This window comes from Schistocerca cancellata, chromosome 7 (assembly GCF_023864275.1).
Source record: "Schistocerca cancellata isolate TAMUIC-IGC-003103 chromosome 7, iqSchCanc2.1, whole genome shotgun sequence".
NCBI classification, from domain to species: Eukaryota; Metazoa; Arthropoda; class Insecta; order Orthoptera; family Acrididae; genus Schistocerca; species Schistocerca cancellata.
The window spans coordinates 300,545,463-300,564,816 of NC_064632.1; the positions used below are offsets into that span (position 1 = coordinate 300,545,463).

At 45.1% G+C, this 19,354-nt stretch overlaps 1 protein-coding gene across 1 annotated transcript in view; it reads left to right on the forward strand.

Moving 5' to 3' along the window:
* LOC126092246 (probable ATP-dependent RNA helicase DDX27) overlaps positions 1–19,354 on the forward strand; it is a 94,997-nt gene that overhangs the window by 26,199 nt on the left and 49,444 nt on the right. Inside the window, exons 4-5 of the mRNA XM_049907755.1 lie at positions 9,384–9,550; positions 12,901–13,122. Of these exons, the coding sequence (XP_049763712.1) occupies positions 9,384–9,550; positions 12,901–13,122 (389 nt within the window). The remainder of the gene's footprint in view (positions 1–9,383; positions 9,551–12,900; positions 13,123–19,354) is intronic.

A 19,354-nucleotide genomic window follows, 5' to 3' on the forward strand; every position in this document is an offset into this window, starting at 1 on the left:
TCTTCAGCGATGATAGTCGCTTCTGCCTTGGTGCCAATGATGGTCGTATGCGTGTTTGGCGCCGTGCAGGTGAGCACCACAATCAGGACTGCATACGACCGAGGCACACAGGGCCAACACCCGGCATCATGGTGTGGGGAGCGATCTCCTACACTGGCCGTACACCACTGGTGATCGTCGAGGGGACACTGAATAGTGCACGGTACATCCAAACCGTCATCGAACCCATCGTTCAACCATTCCTAGACAGGCAAGGGAACTTGCTGTTCCAACAGGACAATGCACGTCCGCATGTATCCCGTGCCACCCAACGTGCTCTAGAAGGTGTAAGTCAACTACCCTGGCCAGCAAGATCTCCGGATCTGTCCCCCATTGAGCATGTTTGGGATTGGATGAAGCGTCGTCTCACGCGGTCTGCACGTCCAGCACAAACGCTGGTCCAACTGAGGCGCCAGGTGGAAATGGCATGGCAAACCGTTCCACAGGACTACATCCAGCATCTCTACGATCGTCTCCATGGGAGAATAGCAGCCTGCATTGCTGCGAAAGGTGGATATACACTGTACTAGTGCCGACATTGTGCATGCTCTGTTGCCTGTGTCTATGTGCCTGTGGTTCTGTCAGTGTGATCATGTGATGTATCTGACCCCAGGAATGTGTCAATAAAGTTTCCCCTTCCTGGGACAATGAATTCACGGTGTTCTTATTTCAATTTCCAGGAGTGTAGAAGGGTGTGCTCTGTGCCTTTTTCCAAGAACTACGCGCGGTTTTTGTTCAAGGGATCTATGACAGAAGAGGGGCTAACTCAACTGAAAATTCAGTATGGAGTCTGACAGGGATTCGATTGGGGCCTGGAGCTTTATTCAGTTTTAACGGTTTCAGCTGCTTCTCTACACCACTGACACTAATACTTATTCATTCATCTTTTAAGTAGTATGAGGTTTAAATTGGGGCAGTTCTCTTGTGTTTTCCATTGGAAAGGAGCATTTTAAAACAGAATCAATCATTTCATTTCTTGCTTTGCCACCCTCAGTTTCAGTTCCTGTCTCATTCGCTAGGGACTGGACACTATTTTTGGTGCCACTAACCGCCTTTACGTATGACCAGAATTTCTTTCAGTTCTGTGAAAGATCATTTGGCACTATTCTGCTACAGTAGTCACTGAAGGCATCACGCATTGCTCTCTTGACAGCCAGATGCATTTCATTCAGTATCTCTTTATCTTTAGCCCTACACTTTGTTTGGCACCTATTATGCAGTAATCTCTGTTTCTTTAGATGTTCCTTTACAGTGACTGTATATGATGGAGGTTCCCTCCCATTATGAACTGCCCTACTGGGTACATGTCTATCCTGTGCATGGTCAGCTAGTCTTTTAAACTTGAACCAGAGTTCCTCTATGTGCTCCTGACGTGTGCTGTAAGTTTCAAGTTCCTCAATGAGATGGACACTACTGTTGCTTTTTTTTTTAATCTAGATTTCTGAACATATGTATCTTTCTACTTGTTGTAGTTATCCTTTGTACTTTGGTAATCATTGTTGCAACTGCTTCATGGTCACTGATACCAGTTTTTATGTGGACATCCTCAATGAGGTCATGTCTGTTTTTTGCCATTAGATCCAATACATTTCCATCATGAGTGGGGTTACTAACAATCTGTTCTAGGTAGTTTCTAGAGAAGGCGTTTAGTGAAGTTCTACAGGTTGTGGAATGAATTAAGTCTCCTCCAGTGATTACAGTATGATCGGGGAACTTGCGTACAAGTGAACTGAGGTTTTCTGTAAAGTTTTTTGTTACATCAGGAGATGAGTCTTTTGGGTGATAGGAGGATCCAATTATCATTTTATGCCCACCCCTGATACCGAGTCTTGCCCAAACAGTCTCATATGCAGCTTCAATTTCTATCTCAGTGGATGTGAGTTTCTTGTCTCTTGCAACAAATACACCAACTCCATTTCCCATTTGCCTATGCTTTTGATACACACTTAAATTTTCCCCAAAAATCTAACTGCTATCAATTCAACCAGATTTCTGTATCTAGTATCATGTGAGCTTCACTGCTTTTCAAGAGCACTTCAAACTCTGGTACTCTGTTGTGAATGCTCTGGCAGTTAACCATTAGGATTTTAATACTCTCACCAGGTGTGGCATTTCTTTCAATCTTATACTGATACTTCTATGTTTCCTACAGCTGTCCTTATTTGGGTTTGATGGAGAGTTGCCTAATCTAAAAAAAACTCTTGTGTGCACCCCACACACAGTCATCTGCCTGAGTAGCAGCCTCTAACGTGTAGTGCACACGTGTTCTCAACCCTATGGCGCAAATCTAGGAAGTCATAGCTTAGTGTGTCACAGAACCTTTGAAGTCACTGGATCAGTCCTTCCACCCAACTCAGAAACAAAGGGCCATGGTCATTTATGGGGACAATACTGCAAATTATGAGATTCGTTGAAACTCTGTGCACAAGATTGGTATTGTCAGCCTTCTCTGTCAGTCGCTGAAATGATGCCAAAATGACCCCCCAAGTGCCTCACTGTTCTTTGATGGGTTCGTGCTTGGCTGCCACAGGGCCTCAGCATTTGCAGCATCCTTTCCCTTCCGTGCTGCATCTCTATCCTCTTGCTGTCCTATTTCCCCAACTTGCGGAACATTTCTGGGCTATTTCTGGAAATGTATTATGCATTTTTGGTAGTCAGTATCAGAATGCTCTCCAATGTTCCTTTTTTCTTTCTTCATTCGCCTTCTCCAATCCTTCCAACACTTCAGTGATTGAGGATCATCCTTTTCTTCTTCCCTGTGCACTCCTGAAGGCTGGTCCACACATCTGGCGCATAACAGGTGACTAGATAACACTTAATTCCCAGCCCTGAGTCAACAGGTAGGGTTCACAAGTATCCCCTGGTACAGACCAGGTTCATGGGAGGGGTGATTGTCGATTGGTCCCTCTGTCTGGTGTCCTGGAGGTGTAACCTGTGGTGTGAACTATCATCTGAAGTGGGCGCATCCAATTCTGAAGGGGGCCCACAACTGGAAGGATGACGCCATCGGATGTGCTGGCAATCAGAGGGGATTTTCTTGCAATGAGCCAATCATCTTCACAGTCAACAGCTATGAAACGTAAACAGAATGAGGCTAACGATTCAAAGACCCTCTCAGCCTGCACCGAGGTTCCTCCTGGTTACACATACTGGAGATGGTCAGTCCTTCGCTCCGGTAAATCCGTTTATTATTCAGAAAGGTGTTGATGCAATTGATATCCCTGTGAAATCCTCCTCTAATTTACGGAATGGGACTTTGCTTTTGGAGATTGTTACTGATTCTCAAGCATAATAACTGCTTAGAGTTCACTCCTCCATGGCTATCCTGTTCATCTCAATGCCCATTGAATGCTGAATTCTTCCTGTGGTGTTATTTACACTAGACTGCTCGATGGTCTCATGAAGGCAGAAATCCAAATGTACCTCTCAGATCAGGATGTTATTGTCGTCGATCAGGTGATAAATAAAGTAGGTGCCTCCTTAGTGCCCATGCGCACTCTCTTGCTCACTTTTGATAGAATGGTTCTTCCGTCAAAGGTCAAAGCAGGTTCTGATGTTATCAAAGTCCGATCGTATATTCTGAACCCGATGTGCTGCAACCAATGTCATCATTTCAACCACACCCGAGAGTCCTGTTGTCACCCAGCCACATGTGTAACCTGTGGTAGGGATACTCAGGAGGGCGATTGTCCACCTCCTTCTTCCCACTGCATCAACTGCAATGGCGTCAATCCCACCGCCTCCTGCAATTGTCCCATGTATCTCGAGAGCGAACCATCCAGAAGATCGCTCGGAAGTTGGCTAGTCGGAAACCCTGCGTTCTACCATCTGGCACCTACAGTGCTGTTCTTGTTACATCTTGCCCCAGGAAGGACATGGCCACATAGACATGCATCCTAAAATTCAGTACCTTGGTTGTGAAATGCAGTGGTTAGTAAATTGCGAGACTCGAGCGATTATACCAGCCGGGCATGAAACATATGTTCCATCACCTTGCAAACACAGCTGGTGAGAGAAATGGGGTGGTAGCTAGAAGGAAAGTGTTTGTTCTTACTGGGTTTAGGTGTAGCTATGACAGTGGCTTTACGCTGGTATCTGGGAAATGTGCCCTCTGCTCAAATGCGGTTGTATGTATTAAGCGGAAAGTGCTTGCCTGCAAGGGAAAGGTGCTGTAACATCTAAATGTGAACAGCATCAGGCACTGGGGTGGAGGACTGGGATAAAGTGAGAGGGCATGATCTAGCTCCTTCATACTAAAGGCGGTATTGTAGCACTCATGATTTGGAGAAGAGGAGGATATCGTCTGAGCCTCCTCCACTCTCTTCCAATGGAGGGTTATTAAGCCTTCCCCAGCGGCTTGTATGACCACTTCTCGACCCTCTCGCCGTGAGGAGATTGTTTTAACTAGGATGCTTATTGGGCACTGTCTCTTTAGCCATTGCCATTTGTTAAGTGTTGCTCCTCCACTTTGTGCACACTGCGCTCAACGTTTGACTGTCTGCTATTTCATGATAGAGTGTCATGTTTTTAACCGCGTACATTCCCGTGTGTGTGTGTGTGTGCTGTCTGAGTTATCGGACTTTTCAGTGAACGAAGCACAGGCTGTTGACCGCATTTTACTTTTTATCTGTCAGAGCAATATGGCAAAGGCCATACAATTTTTAGTTCAGGACCTCTGTTCTCTATGACGTATTTTACATACCTTTCTCCACGTCGCTATTTTTAGCTGTGTTCTCATCCATCAATTGGGATTTACGTGTAGTCATTTTTAACTCCTCTCTTCGTCTTTGTGTTGTACAGTTTTGATATGGACGCGTATTACCCAAGTTGTTTTTGCACCCTAAAACAAAACAAAGAAAAAGCAAGATTGACCTCAGAGCCAAGACAACAGGCATCATTTGTTCCAACATGTACACCAGCTGCAGTTGGTTTTACCCTGTTCCGTCAGTGGCTGCCGAAATAGCCTCTTTGACATTGAATGAGGCCCCGCAAGCATACAGACTAAGTGCACCTGGTGTCTTTTCCGGCATACGCTGTGTGTTTGAACTGCCAACAATTAATAGACCTCTACCCTTTTGCATTTGCCTCCTCCTGACACCAGACAAAATAGGTGATGAGAGTCGCACTGACTCAGTTTCAATGAAAGACAGAACTTCAGACTTGTTGGTTAGGGGAATCTCTACAACACCCTTAATCCTCCATGGTCCCTGCCCACCCTGTACAGTATGCCTAGATCTACCACTCACATGCCACTCACAGTCAAGAGGACTAGTATTGACAGATCCTGTACTTTCTGCAGAGGGGACAAGATCAACAGGAGAGGATAGTACCTGAGGCACCTCTGGTAGGTATTGCGAGTACACAACTCACAGGAGCTCTCCCAACACACCGGTTCACAGCAGCTGCTAATCATTTAACAGTATTTAGGGTGATTTCCAGCTGCTTACAAATGTCAACCAACTCATCCTATGTTTCAGAACAGCATTCACAGTAGGGCTGCATTTTGGTTGGTGCAGTATGCTACAGTAACTAAATCACAAACACTTCTTTGCTATAAATTGCTCATAGATAATGCAGAGAACAGTGGTAGCTTACAAAAATTCTCAAGAATGGGCATTTATTTGTGTTGATACACAATAAATATTAGGAATGATATATTCTTTGGCTAAACTGTGCACAGTTTTGTAAGTGCCCAGAAATTCTCAAACTAACATATTTCTAATGTAATTGTACAATGAAATTAGAGAACAGTTGTTTTGAATGAGGATAGGCTACTGTTCTCAAAAACTTTAGGAGGACACACTTTAGTTTAAGCCTACAGTCGATGATAATAGTGCTAGTTTCTCGTGCCACTCACGAATGTTTGAAATTTCACAATAATGATTACAATTATATTCTGTTTGGTTCTGAGCTAAGCTGCATCTGAAATAACCAAGGAAATTAATCTGCAGCCCTACTTTACATACCGTCCCATAAACCCAAGTAAACATAAATGAACTTAGGCTATATTTTCATAGAGTTTTATAGATTTTAACCTTGAATGTCCACTATCAGGGCTGACAACTGACTTTCAGTTATGCTGAACCACAGTGATAAAGTATTTTTTGAAAGAATATGCCACTATGTACTCTTTCAAAGAATACTGACTGGTGCTTTGTTCTCAGTTGTCACACTCTCTGTGCATCTTCCACCTCTTCCATTATCACACATTTGTGTCATTAACACTAAGGGATTTATTCCAGCTTCTCCTGTCCTATCATTGCAGTCCTATTGATCTTATAAGTGGACCAAAGAGTGACCCATACAATATTTTCAGAGACTGTATAATGTATGGAAATGGTTCGTATTTGGCACAAAAACTGAATTCAACATAAATAATGACAGAATATGCATAAAACATCTGCAAAACATTTGTACACAGCAGAAAATAAGGAATGAGATACGGCGTTGGTGTTACAAGTGTATCAAGTATCTGCTTACAAAACTTTCTTCTTTTGTTAGGCAGTGATGTATGGACTGACTGCAAATAGTCCTGGTATGACTCGTTTAATGTCTTAAGTGTGGATCATACCTATCTGTCTTGCATTGGACAAAAATGTGCTTTAAATGATTACTCTAGGGGTATACTGCAGCTGCCTACATATCACTCACTTAGGGATCATGAGGATAAGACCCGAATAATTACTGCATGTACAGAGGCATTTAAACTATCATTCTTATCGTGCTCTATATGTGAATTGAACAGGTAGAAACCCTAATGAAACCCTAATAGTGGTACAGTGGAACATACACTCTGCCATGCAACTAACAGTGGTTTGCAGAGTATAGGTGCAGATGTAGATGTAGATTATGAGGGGAAGGAGGGGGGGGGGGGGGGGGGACAAAAAAGAGAAATGTTGGAATCATCATTAATCGAACCCTAGTCTGCAAATTACAAGTCTGCACTTTAGACCATTCGCCCACAGTGCTGTCATGACAACGGTTCTTTAGAAAGTCCTCCATGCTCAGGTTCGCACCATATATGCTACATGCAATTTCAAAGTAATATATTCACCTGGTCCTGTGAGCTATGTAGCACTTGTAGTGCCAGAAGGGATGACAGGCACAGTAAAAGAACAGACAGCTGTGTCGCTTCTCTGCATTGATTGTAGCACGGTTGACTGTAATTTCAGCACTTGACACTGGTTTCTAATTATTGTGGAGAGAGTGCTGCGAAACATTTTTCTGTCTAATTTATTTGTATACCATCGTGTATTCGAAGAGAGAAGGCATAATTTTATGCAACTTCCAGTTCATATTTGAAGAGAAATGACATAATTTTAGTGCAATTTCTAGCTCGCATTCAAAGCAGAATGGCATAATTTTAGTGCATTATTTACAGTGTGCTAGCACATGATGATTGCCTGCCACTGATGGAAACCAATGCTATATTATGTTACCAATTTTCACTGTAAAGGAACTCATTTGATTTATTTATCTCACAGTTGCAGTTTTGATGTGTATGGCATTTTCAAGTGATAAGTTTACCAACATACAGTTTGCAAAAAAAAAAAAAAAAAGTGGGGGGGGGGGGCGTGTTTGAATAACAAAATTCATCTCAGCTGAAAGAAGTCTCACAGACAGCAACAGAATGTAAAATGTGTACTGGTACTGTCAGTATAAGCTGTGCAGTTCTGTAATTAGTATGTTCATAACTTCCCTGTTAATGTACACATTCCTAAGCAATTTCACAGTTATCTTCAAACTTTCCTCGAAAGAGACATACTGCATAGAAAAATGAAGTAGACAATAACAAAACTCAACAATTAGATTTTTTTTTTTTTGAGTGATCAGTCTTCTGACTGGTTTGATGCAGCCTGGCACGAACTCCTCACATGTGCCATCAATTATTTTCTGCATGTATTCCAATCTCTGTTGTCCTCTACAGTTTTTCCCCCTCTACAGCTCTCTCTCTAGCACCTGATCTCTTAACAAATATCCTACCATCCTGTCCCTTCTTCATGTCAGTATTGTCCATATACTCCTTTCCTTGCAGATTCTGTGGAGAACCTCCTCATTCCCGTACTTTGTCAGTCCACCTAATTTTCAACGTTCTTCTATAGCACCATATTTCAAATTCTTCAATTCTCTTCTGTTCTGGTTTTCCCACAGTCCATGCTTCACTGCCATGCAATGTTGTGCTCCAAACAGTTAGATTACAGACTTTAATGGTCATATGCAGATGACCTATAACTAACAGCTGAGGTAGCCGAGCACCTGCCATCCAAGAACAAGTAACAGAGTTCCTGTAACATTCTGTGTCCCGTGTTTAGACTGCCTTTAACGTAATGCAAATGGTGGTACCATTTTTGAATTGGACAGTACTCATCCATATGTGTTGTGTGTACCTATGAACTGTCGGTGTGATGCTGAGGTTCTGCCATGGCCAAAAAGGTCCCCATATCTGTTCCCAATGGAACTTGCATAGGTCCAGCTCTGATGTCAACTCTGTGGCAGTGTCAATATCCAGGATATCAAGGATGAATTACAATAATAATTGTGGGCCAACCTGCCTCAGAAGATAATACAGTAGCTTTATGACATCCTTGCCAATTGAATCAGTGCATTGGTCCAGGCCAGAGGGGGTACAACGTCATACTGACAAGGTCCGATATTGCCAAGTTCTTTACAATATTGCCAAGTTCTTTACAAATTAGACTCACTATTTTCACCACTGCAATAACATCACATACTCTCCCAACCTATGAAGTTTCATTTTGTTTCCTTCTTCCCTTCTGGGTGCTTAAATATTTATTTATTTACTTATTTCAGGCAATGTGTTTAGGGAAAACAGTTTTGGTTCTGGAAGTTCAATCCGTGAAATTGTGAAGTTTTCATTTGTGGAGTCTTCATATCAAACTTCTACATTTGCCTTCCGCACGCCCGCCTCCTCTCTGTCCCAGGACCCTAACTTCACTTGTTAAGCTCCCACAATGTCTCGCCCACAGTGCACCCTTCCTCTTATTTGTCTCCCCGTGCCAGCGATCATTCCTCCACGCTGTTTTTATCGCACACAGCTAGGATTCGGTGATGCCAGTGCCCTTGTCACATTCTTATTCTGCGCACCTGCTACATCTCCCTGCCATGTTCCTATCCCGTGCACCTGCTATCCTTCTCCCTGTGCATGTGTGTGTATTTCATACTCTAGCTTGAAAAAGGATTTGTTCAAAAGCTAGCAAAGTTTTCAGTCTTGTTTATGTGCCTTTCAATGATACAGTATTTCTACTATTCAGTGTGTTGATATCTTTACTCCAAATTATTTATTTTATATTTACTATTTGACAAGAAACATTTTCTTTAACCAGATGACATAAAAGTTAAAGAAAAGAAATTGAAAGGAAAGAAGAAGATGAAACAGGAGCCAGATATTGAAGTTGATGAGGAAGCAGAGAAAGAGTTCTTTGAAGATGCCCCACCCTTTGAAGAGAATGCTTCGTTCTACCAAATGAACCTTTCACGCCCACTTTTAAAGGTAAAGTTTTTACTGTTTGTTTTTGTTTATGAATTTAAATTTTTATTTGGGTTTGTTCCATATGAAATACTTGCAGACTTCATACCTTTCCCAGTATTAGATATAAACTGTTATGACATCAGATGTATTAACAGTTTGCAAAAGCTTTTTATCCCATTGGTAACTCCGGAAGTGCTCAGGGTAAATGACAAGAATTCTCACACCATGGGCCCACATAGTGCTTGGAACTGAAATCTAACTGAAGCTGAGAATAAGTAACAGTAAAATCTTTAATTCCAAATAAAACAAGTCTCCATAAAATAGGCGGGATTGCCGTGGTTGTGAGACATTTACCACCACAAAAAGTGTTGTTATAAGTTGCAAGATTTACAGACTTCAAATGCAAAATAATATGAATGAAGAGAGGTGCAAACGTTGGGACAAAAATAGTAATCATTAAGTGGGCTCTTATGTTAAGTATCAAAGTGGCTATTGTGGGAAGTGCAGATATTAATGAGTCATAAAGGAGGCAAAATTAGTTGTAATTGATGTTAAGTGTATGTTCTGAGAATTTTTTCTGGGTTTAAGAAATGTGGTTGATAGTTGTAAATTAGTCTATTGAAAATAATGTCAAAAATTTGTTGCCAGCCTGACCAGTAGTTCTTGGGAGGAAGAAATCCATACCTCATTGTTATAGGGACAGCAAATTAATAAACAAATAAATATAAGTATGAGGACAATTGTTGCCATTTTACTTATCCATGGGAAGTGTTGGTACACAATGCAGCACTAATAGTTCTTGTGAACAATACTATTGCTTTTTGGAAATATGCTGTAATTTGGAGTTGGCTGCATAACAAGGTCATGGTGATGTTTCGTTCTGTATTTTTTATAAATTATTTTTCGAAGTTGTCTTTGCAATCATAAGATATTTGTAATTCCTTTTATAATTTTTTGAATTTGGTGAAATATTTCACTGGCAATTTTCAAATTGTAATTGCCATCCATTTATCAAAACCAATTGGTATTCATCAGTCGAGAACAATGTTAGATAAGCTAAACAGTAGACAACTGCATAGATTGCTCAGATTTATTCGCTAATGTAACAAGTGCGAATCCAAGTAAAAGTGCTTCACAATGCATTATTGGAATCTTCTGATATTAATCCTACCACAAAAAATTTGCTTCTCATAGCAAATTTTATAGATTTCAACAATTTGAATTAGGACAGATTTGTTTCTCACAATATAAATAGGTGTTGAGCAGCAGACAGGCATATTAAAAAGTAGACTAAGCTATTAAACCATGTCTTTCATGATTCAAGATTCTTTCATCAAATTTAGAAAAATACACACACACACACACACACACACACACACACACACACAAATCACAAACACGAACAAACAAACCACTGTCGTCTGCAGGCAGTGGAGCCCGATTCAGCATCTCGATATGACAGTGGCCATATGTGTGAGAGATGTCATTGTATGAATGTATAAATATGTGTGTTGGGGGGGGGGGGGGGGGGTTGTGAGTGAGTGTATGGGTGGTTTTCCAGATCTGATGAAAATGTTGTCCAGTAGCTTAATCTTCTTTTAAATGTGGTTGTCTCCGTTTCAACACTGCCTCTGTCAGGTGAGTAGCAAAAGCCCTTTTGCTCCTTGGCTCTTATAAACAGCCTTTCCTTTAGGAAAGACAGCATTCAGCAGCAGCAGTCTTGATCGGTATATTCCATTTATGCTGAATACCCTACATCTCACAATCACATTAGTAACATCGGGAAATGAAATATCAATCTTGGAGCTTAATGTACTTATCCTAATCCTGAGAAAGCTATGTATTCAAAACAGAGCATTTTCAGTGTTCAAGATCGTCTGTCTCCTTGCACCTGCTTTATATTACTAACCTCACACGTATCCCACTCCAGTCCCATTGTAACAACACACATGTGCATCCACCACAACACAAAAAACATGTGACTGGTGGTTGAGACCATAGAATTAGTATTTCTGTAGCCCCTTTATTAAAACTGTTAATTATTGCCAATATTTTTTGACTTAAAAATAATAATCTGTGTGTCCACTTCAAGTCTTAGCAAATAGTTTCAAATTGCAGTTATAAACAACCCTTCTTTATGAACAAAGGTTAAAATTCTCTTCTCAGTACTGACTAATACATGCAGCTCATTCCCACTGCATGACTCAAAATATGATTAACTTTTTACATAGTGCATGCCAAATTTAAACTCTGTTGTCCCACGAGATTGATTTTGTCAAGTACTCATTCCTCTGAGTAAGACTCCATGTGTGCTTGTCCTAATATTAAGCATGCTGGCCTTACATTATGAGAGTGAGCCTCTTTCCAAGACTGCTCCACTACTGAAATACATTGCCAATTATTTTACTTACTAAAACTCTTAATCATTGGCTCTATCCCCACTCAGCCAGTTACACTCTCCAAAATATGCTGCCCTGTAGTGTGAAGAACAGATGCCACTATTATAGAGCCCAACATTGTCAAGTTTTCGTCAACATCAGGGGAAATTGCAACAGGCAGATGCTCGGGTCTGGGGGGAAGAAGAATATTACGCAAAATTCTCTGCTTCAGCAAACTCTGTCTTGCCTATCTTCTGCATATCTACATAATGGCACCTACTTTCCTTCATACACTAGGTCTTGTAAATGGTAATTACTCCCTGTCCTTAACTTTGGATATTGCAAGTGGCTAGTGTGCATTTGAGTGACACTCCCATCATGATCCACCCTCCCATGCTCATTCACCATCCATCTCTCGCCCAACCTCCAACCCTCATTCATTTTCCTATCTTCCTTCATTCACTCACTCACTCACTCACCCTCCTTTGCACTCCTTCACCCCTGTCTGCCGTTTGTCTTCCCTCCCATCATTTCTTCTTCTCACTTTCTCCATCACTCCCTCTCAACCCACTTCCCCCATGATCTCTTGTTATCCCTCTGCCCCTCCTCTTCCTTTTCATCCCTCTCCCCCTTTTACTGCTGCTGTTACATAATTCTGTTGTAGGTTTCAAGCATTATTCCTATAATCTGCACTGCATATCTTTTGTTTTTTATCATAATCTTTTAACTTATCATTTAAGCAAGTTCTGAATGAAAACAATAAAATACTGTTGCACCCCACTCCAATGGCAACCACATTTGTTGTTTGCAACAGTGTTCAGTTTGCTATCTGACTTAGAGCTCTGAATGCCTCCATAAGCATGAATGATATTAAATAGTAGAGGACACCACCTTAAGTACATCTGTTATACTAAATGTGTGGCATAGTGCCACATTGATCTCTTAATTACATATAATAGCTTTGCAGTGAATATAATTTATGTGTACTTACAGGCAGTAGCAGCACTGAAATTTGTACACCCAACACCAATACAGGCAGCAACCATTCCTATTGCACTAATGGGGCGTGATATATGTGGTTGTGCAGCAACTGGAACAGGGAAGACTGCTGCATATATGTTGCCAACTCTGGAGAGGTTGCTTTACAGACCTTTAGGAGCAACCACAGTAACCAGAGTCCTTGTTCTTGTACCAACAAGAGAACTTGGTGTGCAGGTAAGTTTGTGATGCCTACAACAAAATTTTTGTCCATTTGTTTTTCTGTGTGCAACAAAACATTATTTTTGCAATTCAGTGTATGTTGTGTTACAAACAAAAATAATTCTAATGGGATTGAAGAAGAAATGCTTGAAGTAGAAGATACTAAACCTGTCTTTGCAAACTTTTAAGTTCCTTCTTCTGAGTGGAAAGGAGGATCGGTTGGGGAAGATTGGAAAAGGAAGAAGAGGTGTAGGCATCTTAGTCCATAGGTTGGGAGTGACTTACCTGTTGCCTTAGAGTATCTGATGTAGAGTTGGAGGATCAAGCATATAAACTGAGACCTATCAAAACAGGATGTGTCATACAGAGCTGCACACTGTGTAGCAGAGTGGAACGAAAGAGGAAGAGTAATCTGTTGAGGGTCTGGGGAAGAATAGTGGAACATTAGTAAATGCATTAGAAACAAGGGAATCAGCAGAGATTCTGGACCACCAGTTTGAAGTATTGTCTTGAACAAACCGTTCTCACCTTGGCAACTCTTAGTATCTGGTGCGGAGCTGGAGGATGGTGCATATAACTTGAGAACTTTTGAAGCAGATACTGTTGTGCAGAGCCATAGGCTGTGCAGTAGAGTGGTCTAGTTTGCTGAAACAGCTTGACACTGGCCACTCAGATGACATCTGATAGATTGTCATGCACATATACAGTGCTATGTAGTTGTTGCAAAGATTATAGGGTGTGGTTCATAGGAAGAATTCATGGATGTGTAGCTTCTCTCTGAAGGCAGTATTTTATGTGACATTTGTGCCACCAGCATTTGAATGCTGCTTATCTGTTAGGGTTGGTTGGTTTGTGGGATTAAAGGGACCAGACTGCGATGGTCATCAGTCCCTTTTTCCAAATACTAAAAACACCCACAGAGAATAAAAATGAGTAACAGAATAGATCACAGACAACACAGAACAAGAGAGACTTAGACAAAGACCAGACAAGACAAACTAAAATCAAACAGAGTGTGAAGGTGGTTGGCCGACCATAGAAACAAAAAAGGAAAAGCCAACCACCGAGAAACGCATTAAAAACTCAGATTAAAATTGTAGGCCAATGGCCAGAACCAACACAAAAGAACATAACAAACACTCAGAGTAAACGATAAAAAACCCCTGCCGGAATAAAACGTAAAACTAAGCCAACCATAACAGGGGCATCAGATAAAAGGGCAGGGAGCGTATCAGGCAGCGCAAATGTCTGCCTGGCCACAGCTAAAAGGGGGCAGGTCAACAAAATGTGGGCCACTGTCAAAGCCGCCCTGCCGCGACATAGAGGAGGGTCCTCCCGGCGCAGTAAATAACTGTGTCAGCCGGGAGTGGCCAATGCGGAGCCGACAAAGGACGACTGAGTCCCTGTGGTTGGCTCGCATGGATGACCGCCACACAGTCGTCGTCTCCTTAATGGCACAGAGTTTATTGGGCGTGATCCGATCGCGCCCTTCAGTGTCCCAAAGCGCAAAAACTTTTCGGCGGAGGGCTGCCCGCAAATCAGTCTGTGGGAGGCCAACATCCAGAGATGGTTGACTCGTGGCCTCTTTCGCCAGGCGGTCAACATGTTCATTGCCCGGGATACCGGCATGACTGGGGGTCCACACAAAGACCACAGAGCGGCCGCAACGGGCAAGAGTATGCAGGGACTCTTGGATATCCATCGCCAGACGAGAACGAGGGAAACACTGGTTGAGAGCTCGTAAACTGCTCAGGGAATCGCTACAGATAATGAAGGACTCACCTGAGCAGGAGCGGATATACTGTAGGGCACGAAAGATGGCGACCAGCTCAGCAGTGTAAACGCTGCAGCCATCCTGCAAGGAACATTGTTCGGAATGGTCCCCTAGAGTTAGCGCATACCTGACACGACCAGCAACCATCGAACCGTTAGTGTAAACAATGCCAGAGCCCTGATACGTGGCCAGGATGGAATAAAAGCGGCGGCGGAAGGCCTCTGGAGGGACTGAGTCCTTCGGGCCCTGTGCCAAGTCGAGCCGAAGGCAAGGGCGAGGAACACACCATGGGGATGTATGCAAAGTGGCCCGGAAAGGAGGTGGAACAGTGAAAACCCTAAGCCCGGAGAGAAGCTCTTTGACGCGGACCGCGATCGTACAACCAGACCGGGGCAGACGTTCTGGCAGATGGACGACCGATTGCAGGAACAGGAGGTAATAGTTTGGATGCCCGGGCAAGCTAAAAACATGGGCAGCATAAGCGGCCAGCAAACGTTGGCGCCGTAACCGCAGGGGAGGGACACCTGCCTCCACTAGTATGCTGTCCACAGGGCTGGTGCGGAAGGCACCAGTGGCAAGTCGTATCCCGCTGTGTAGTATTGGGTCCAGTACCCGCAACGCAGATGGGGAAGCGGAGCCACAAGCCAGGCTCCCATAATCCAAACGGGACTTGATTAACGCCTGGTAGAGCCGTAACAAGGTAGATCGGTCGGCGCCCCAGCTGGTGTGGCTCAAACATCGCAGAGCGTTGAGATGCCGCCAACACGCCTGTTTAAGCTGCCGAATATGAGGCAGCCAAGTCAACCGGGCATCGAAAACCACCCCCAAAAACCTGTGTGATTCCATCACTGAAAGAAGTTCGCCATTAAGAGAAAGCCTCGGCTCCGGGTCGACAGTACGTCGCCGGCAGAAATGCATAACGCAGGTCTTGGCTGCTGAAAACTGGAACCCATGAGCTACAGCCCAAGACTGCGCCTTGCGGATAGCGCCCTGTAGCTGACGTTCAACAGCTGCAATGCCAGTAGAACTGTAGTAAAGGCAGAAGTCGTCAGCATACAGGGAAGCGGAGACGGAATTTCCCATGGCCGCAGCGAGCACGTTAATGGCTATTAAAAACAGGCAGACACTTAAAACAGAACCCTGTGGCACACCGGTCTCCTGGACGTGGGAGGAACTATATGAGGCTGCGACTTGCACGTGGAAGGTACGATACGACAGAAAATTGCGGATAAAAATCGGCAGAGGACCCCGAAGACCCCATCCATGAAGCGTAGAAAGGATGTGATGACGCCATGTCGTATCGTATGCCTTCCGCATGTCGAAAAAGACAGCGACCAGGTGCTGACGGCGGGCAAAGGCAGTACGGATGGCCGACTCCAGGTTCACCAGATTGTCGGTGGCGGAGCGGCCTTCACGGAACCCACCCCGAGACGGAGCCAGAAGGCCCCGAGACTCCAGTACCCAATTCAAGTGCCGGCTCACCATCCGTTCAAGCAACTTGCAAAGAACGTTGGTGAGGCTAATGGGACGGTAGCTGTCCACCTCCAGAGGGTTCTTTCCAGGTTTCAAAACGGGGATGACAATGCTTTCCCGCCATTGCGACGGAAACTCCCCCTCGACCCAAAGACGGTTGTAAAGGTTGAGGAGGCGTCACTGGCAGTCCACTGAAAGGTGTTTCAGCATCTGACAGTGGACGCCATCTGGCCCAGGAGTGGTATCGGGGCAAGCGGCTAGGGCACTGCGAATTCCCACTCACTGAATGGAGCATTGTAAGATTCTGGGTGGTGGGTGCGAAACGAAAGGCTCCGACGTTCCATCCGCTCTTGAATGGAGCGGAAGGCCTGGGGGTAATCCGCATAAGCGGAACTCATAGCAAAATGCTCGGCTAAGCGGTTTGCAATGACGTCAGAGTCAGTACAAACTGCTCCATTCAGTGAGAGCGCAGGGACGCTGACAGGGGTCCGATAGCCGTAGACGCATCAAATCTTGGCCCAGACCTGCGATGGAGTGACATGGAGGCCAATGGTGGACACATACCGCTCCCAGCACTCCTGCTTGCTTTGGCGGATAAGGCGGCGGGCCCGCGCACGCAGCCGTCTGAAGGTGATGAGGTGTTCAATGCAGGGATGTCGCTTGTGACGCTGTAGCGCCCGCCAGCGATCTTTAATCGCTGCAGCGATCTGAGGCGACCACCCAGAGGAACGGGGAATGGCAGATTCGGCGGCAGTAACGATGCCGGTGGTGACCGATTAAACCACCACATCAATTTCATCATTAGAGAGAGGCTCAATAGCGGCAGTGGAGGAGAACAAGTCCCAGTCAGCCTTATTCATAGCCCATCTGCTAGGGCGCCCAGAAGAGTGACGCTGTGGTAGTGACAGAAAGATCGGAAAGTGGTCACTACCACACAGGTCATCATGCACACTCCATTGGACAGACGGTAAGAGGCTAGGGCTACAGATTGAAAGGTCAATGGCGGAGTATGTGCCATGCGCCATTTAAAATCGAGAGATCGAGCTGCGACAATAAATGCTCAACGGTGGCGCCTCGACCTGTTGCCACTGACCCACCCCACAGAGGGTTATGGGCGTTGAAGTCGCCCAGTAGCAAGAAAGGTGGCGGCAATTGGGCTATCAGCGCAGCCAGGACATGCTGCGAGACATCACCATCCGGTGGAAGGTAAAGACTGCAGACGGTAACAGCCTGTGGCGTCCACACCCGAACAGCGACAGCCTCTAAAGGTGTTTGGAGAGGGACAGACTTACTGTGCAGAGTGTGAAGGACATAGAGGCAGACGCCACCAGACACCCTTTCATATGCTGCCCGGTTCTTATAATAACCCCGATAGCCAGGGAGGGCGGGGGTTCGCGTTACTGGAAACCAAGTTTCCTGACGAGCAATGCAGAAGAAGGGGTGAAGCCTGATAAGTTGGCGGAGCTCAGCTAGATGGTGGAAGAAACCGCTGCAGTTCCACTGGAGGATGGTATTGTCCATGGCGGAGAAAGGCATGACGGGACTGGGAAGGCAGATTACGCCGCTGGGTCAACTGCTGCCTCCGATGGAGCACCCGTGCAAGTGCTATCCATTGCATCTGAGGGACCGGCGAGATCGAGGTCCTCAGTGGACACAAGGATCTCCACCTCATCGTCAGACGCAGAGCTTTTAGGTAGCGGTGGAGTAGGTGCCACCGCAGGTGGCTTGGTCTTACGGGTCTTCAAAGTCGTTTTCTCTCGCTATTCCTTTGGTTGCCGTTGTTGAGAGGGCTTATTGGAGTCAGTTTCCGGGACCGAAGAGGATCGCGAAGCCCGTCGACCAGCGACCTGTGGCTTCTTCAGCCACTGGTTGGTGTCTACTGTGTCGCTGGTAGGAACCTGGGAAGGGAATGACCCAAAGGATCCCTTCCGAGCGAGAGAAGCCGAAGAAGACTTACGCTTCTCCGGCTTAGAAGTGGGGACTGGTGCCCCCAGTGGTTTAGTGGGTGCTCCTCCCGAGGTAGATGGTGTGGGAGCAACAGCGAGAGAAGTGGCCCCCATCGTCAAGGGGGCAGGTGAGGTCCTCTGACTCTGAGAGCTGACTGTATGTCTTGCAGCTGAAGGAGCTGGAGCAGGAGTGACAGAGGAGGCATAAGATGACATCATGCGCACGGGATGTAGCCGTTCAAATTTCCGCTTAGCCTCAGTGTAGGTCAGTCGGTCCAGGGTCTTATATTCCATGATTTTGCGTTCTTTCTGTAAGATACTGCAGTCCGGCGAGCAAGGGGAATGAGGCTCTCCACAGTTGACACAGACGGGAGGCGGAGCACATGGAGTATCGGGATGAGATGGGCGTCCACAATCGCGACATGTGAGGCCAACTTGTCACAAGTAAGTAACCTGCGTGACTGGGCAGAGGATGCCGTTTTTATCAAAACTGACCCAGAGCGCATTTTGGACAAACCCTCCACCTCCCCGAACTTGTCCTCTAAATGCTCTACAAAGAACTGAGGCTTCATGGATAGAAACGAGTCACCATCAGCTCTGGTGCAGACGAGATACCTGGGCGAATACACATCACTGTCATTCATTGCCTTTCGTTCCTCCCATGGTGTGGCCAGGGATGGGAACGATTTGGGGTCATAAACGTTAGCTTTAAAATGAGCCCTCGAACGCTTAGAGACTGCTGGTGGCTGGCCGCCAGCGAGAGATGATGTACCACGCTTCATTGCGGGTCATCCGCCCTGATGCCACCCACTCCGACCAAGGGCCCTCCCCATGGGCGCCACCCAGTCACAGCAATAGCCACCTGGCAGGATGGCCATTGCCGGGAGTCCTGATGCCCCAGGGAGATGGGCATCTACTCCTTGGCATACATGGGGAGTTAACAGCGCAGGCATCAGTAGAGCGATCCCTGTGTTGTCAGGGGGCTACAACCAACAGGGTACATGGCGGCCCCACCACAACAGACTGGCTACCGTGCTGGATCTTAGGTGCAAAA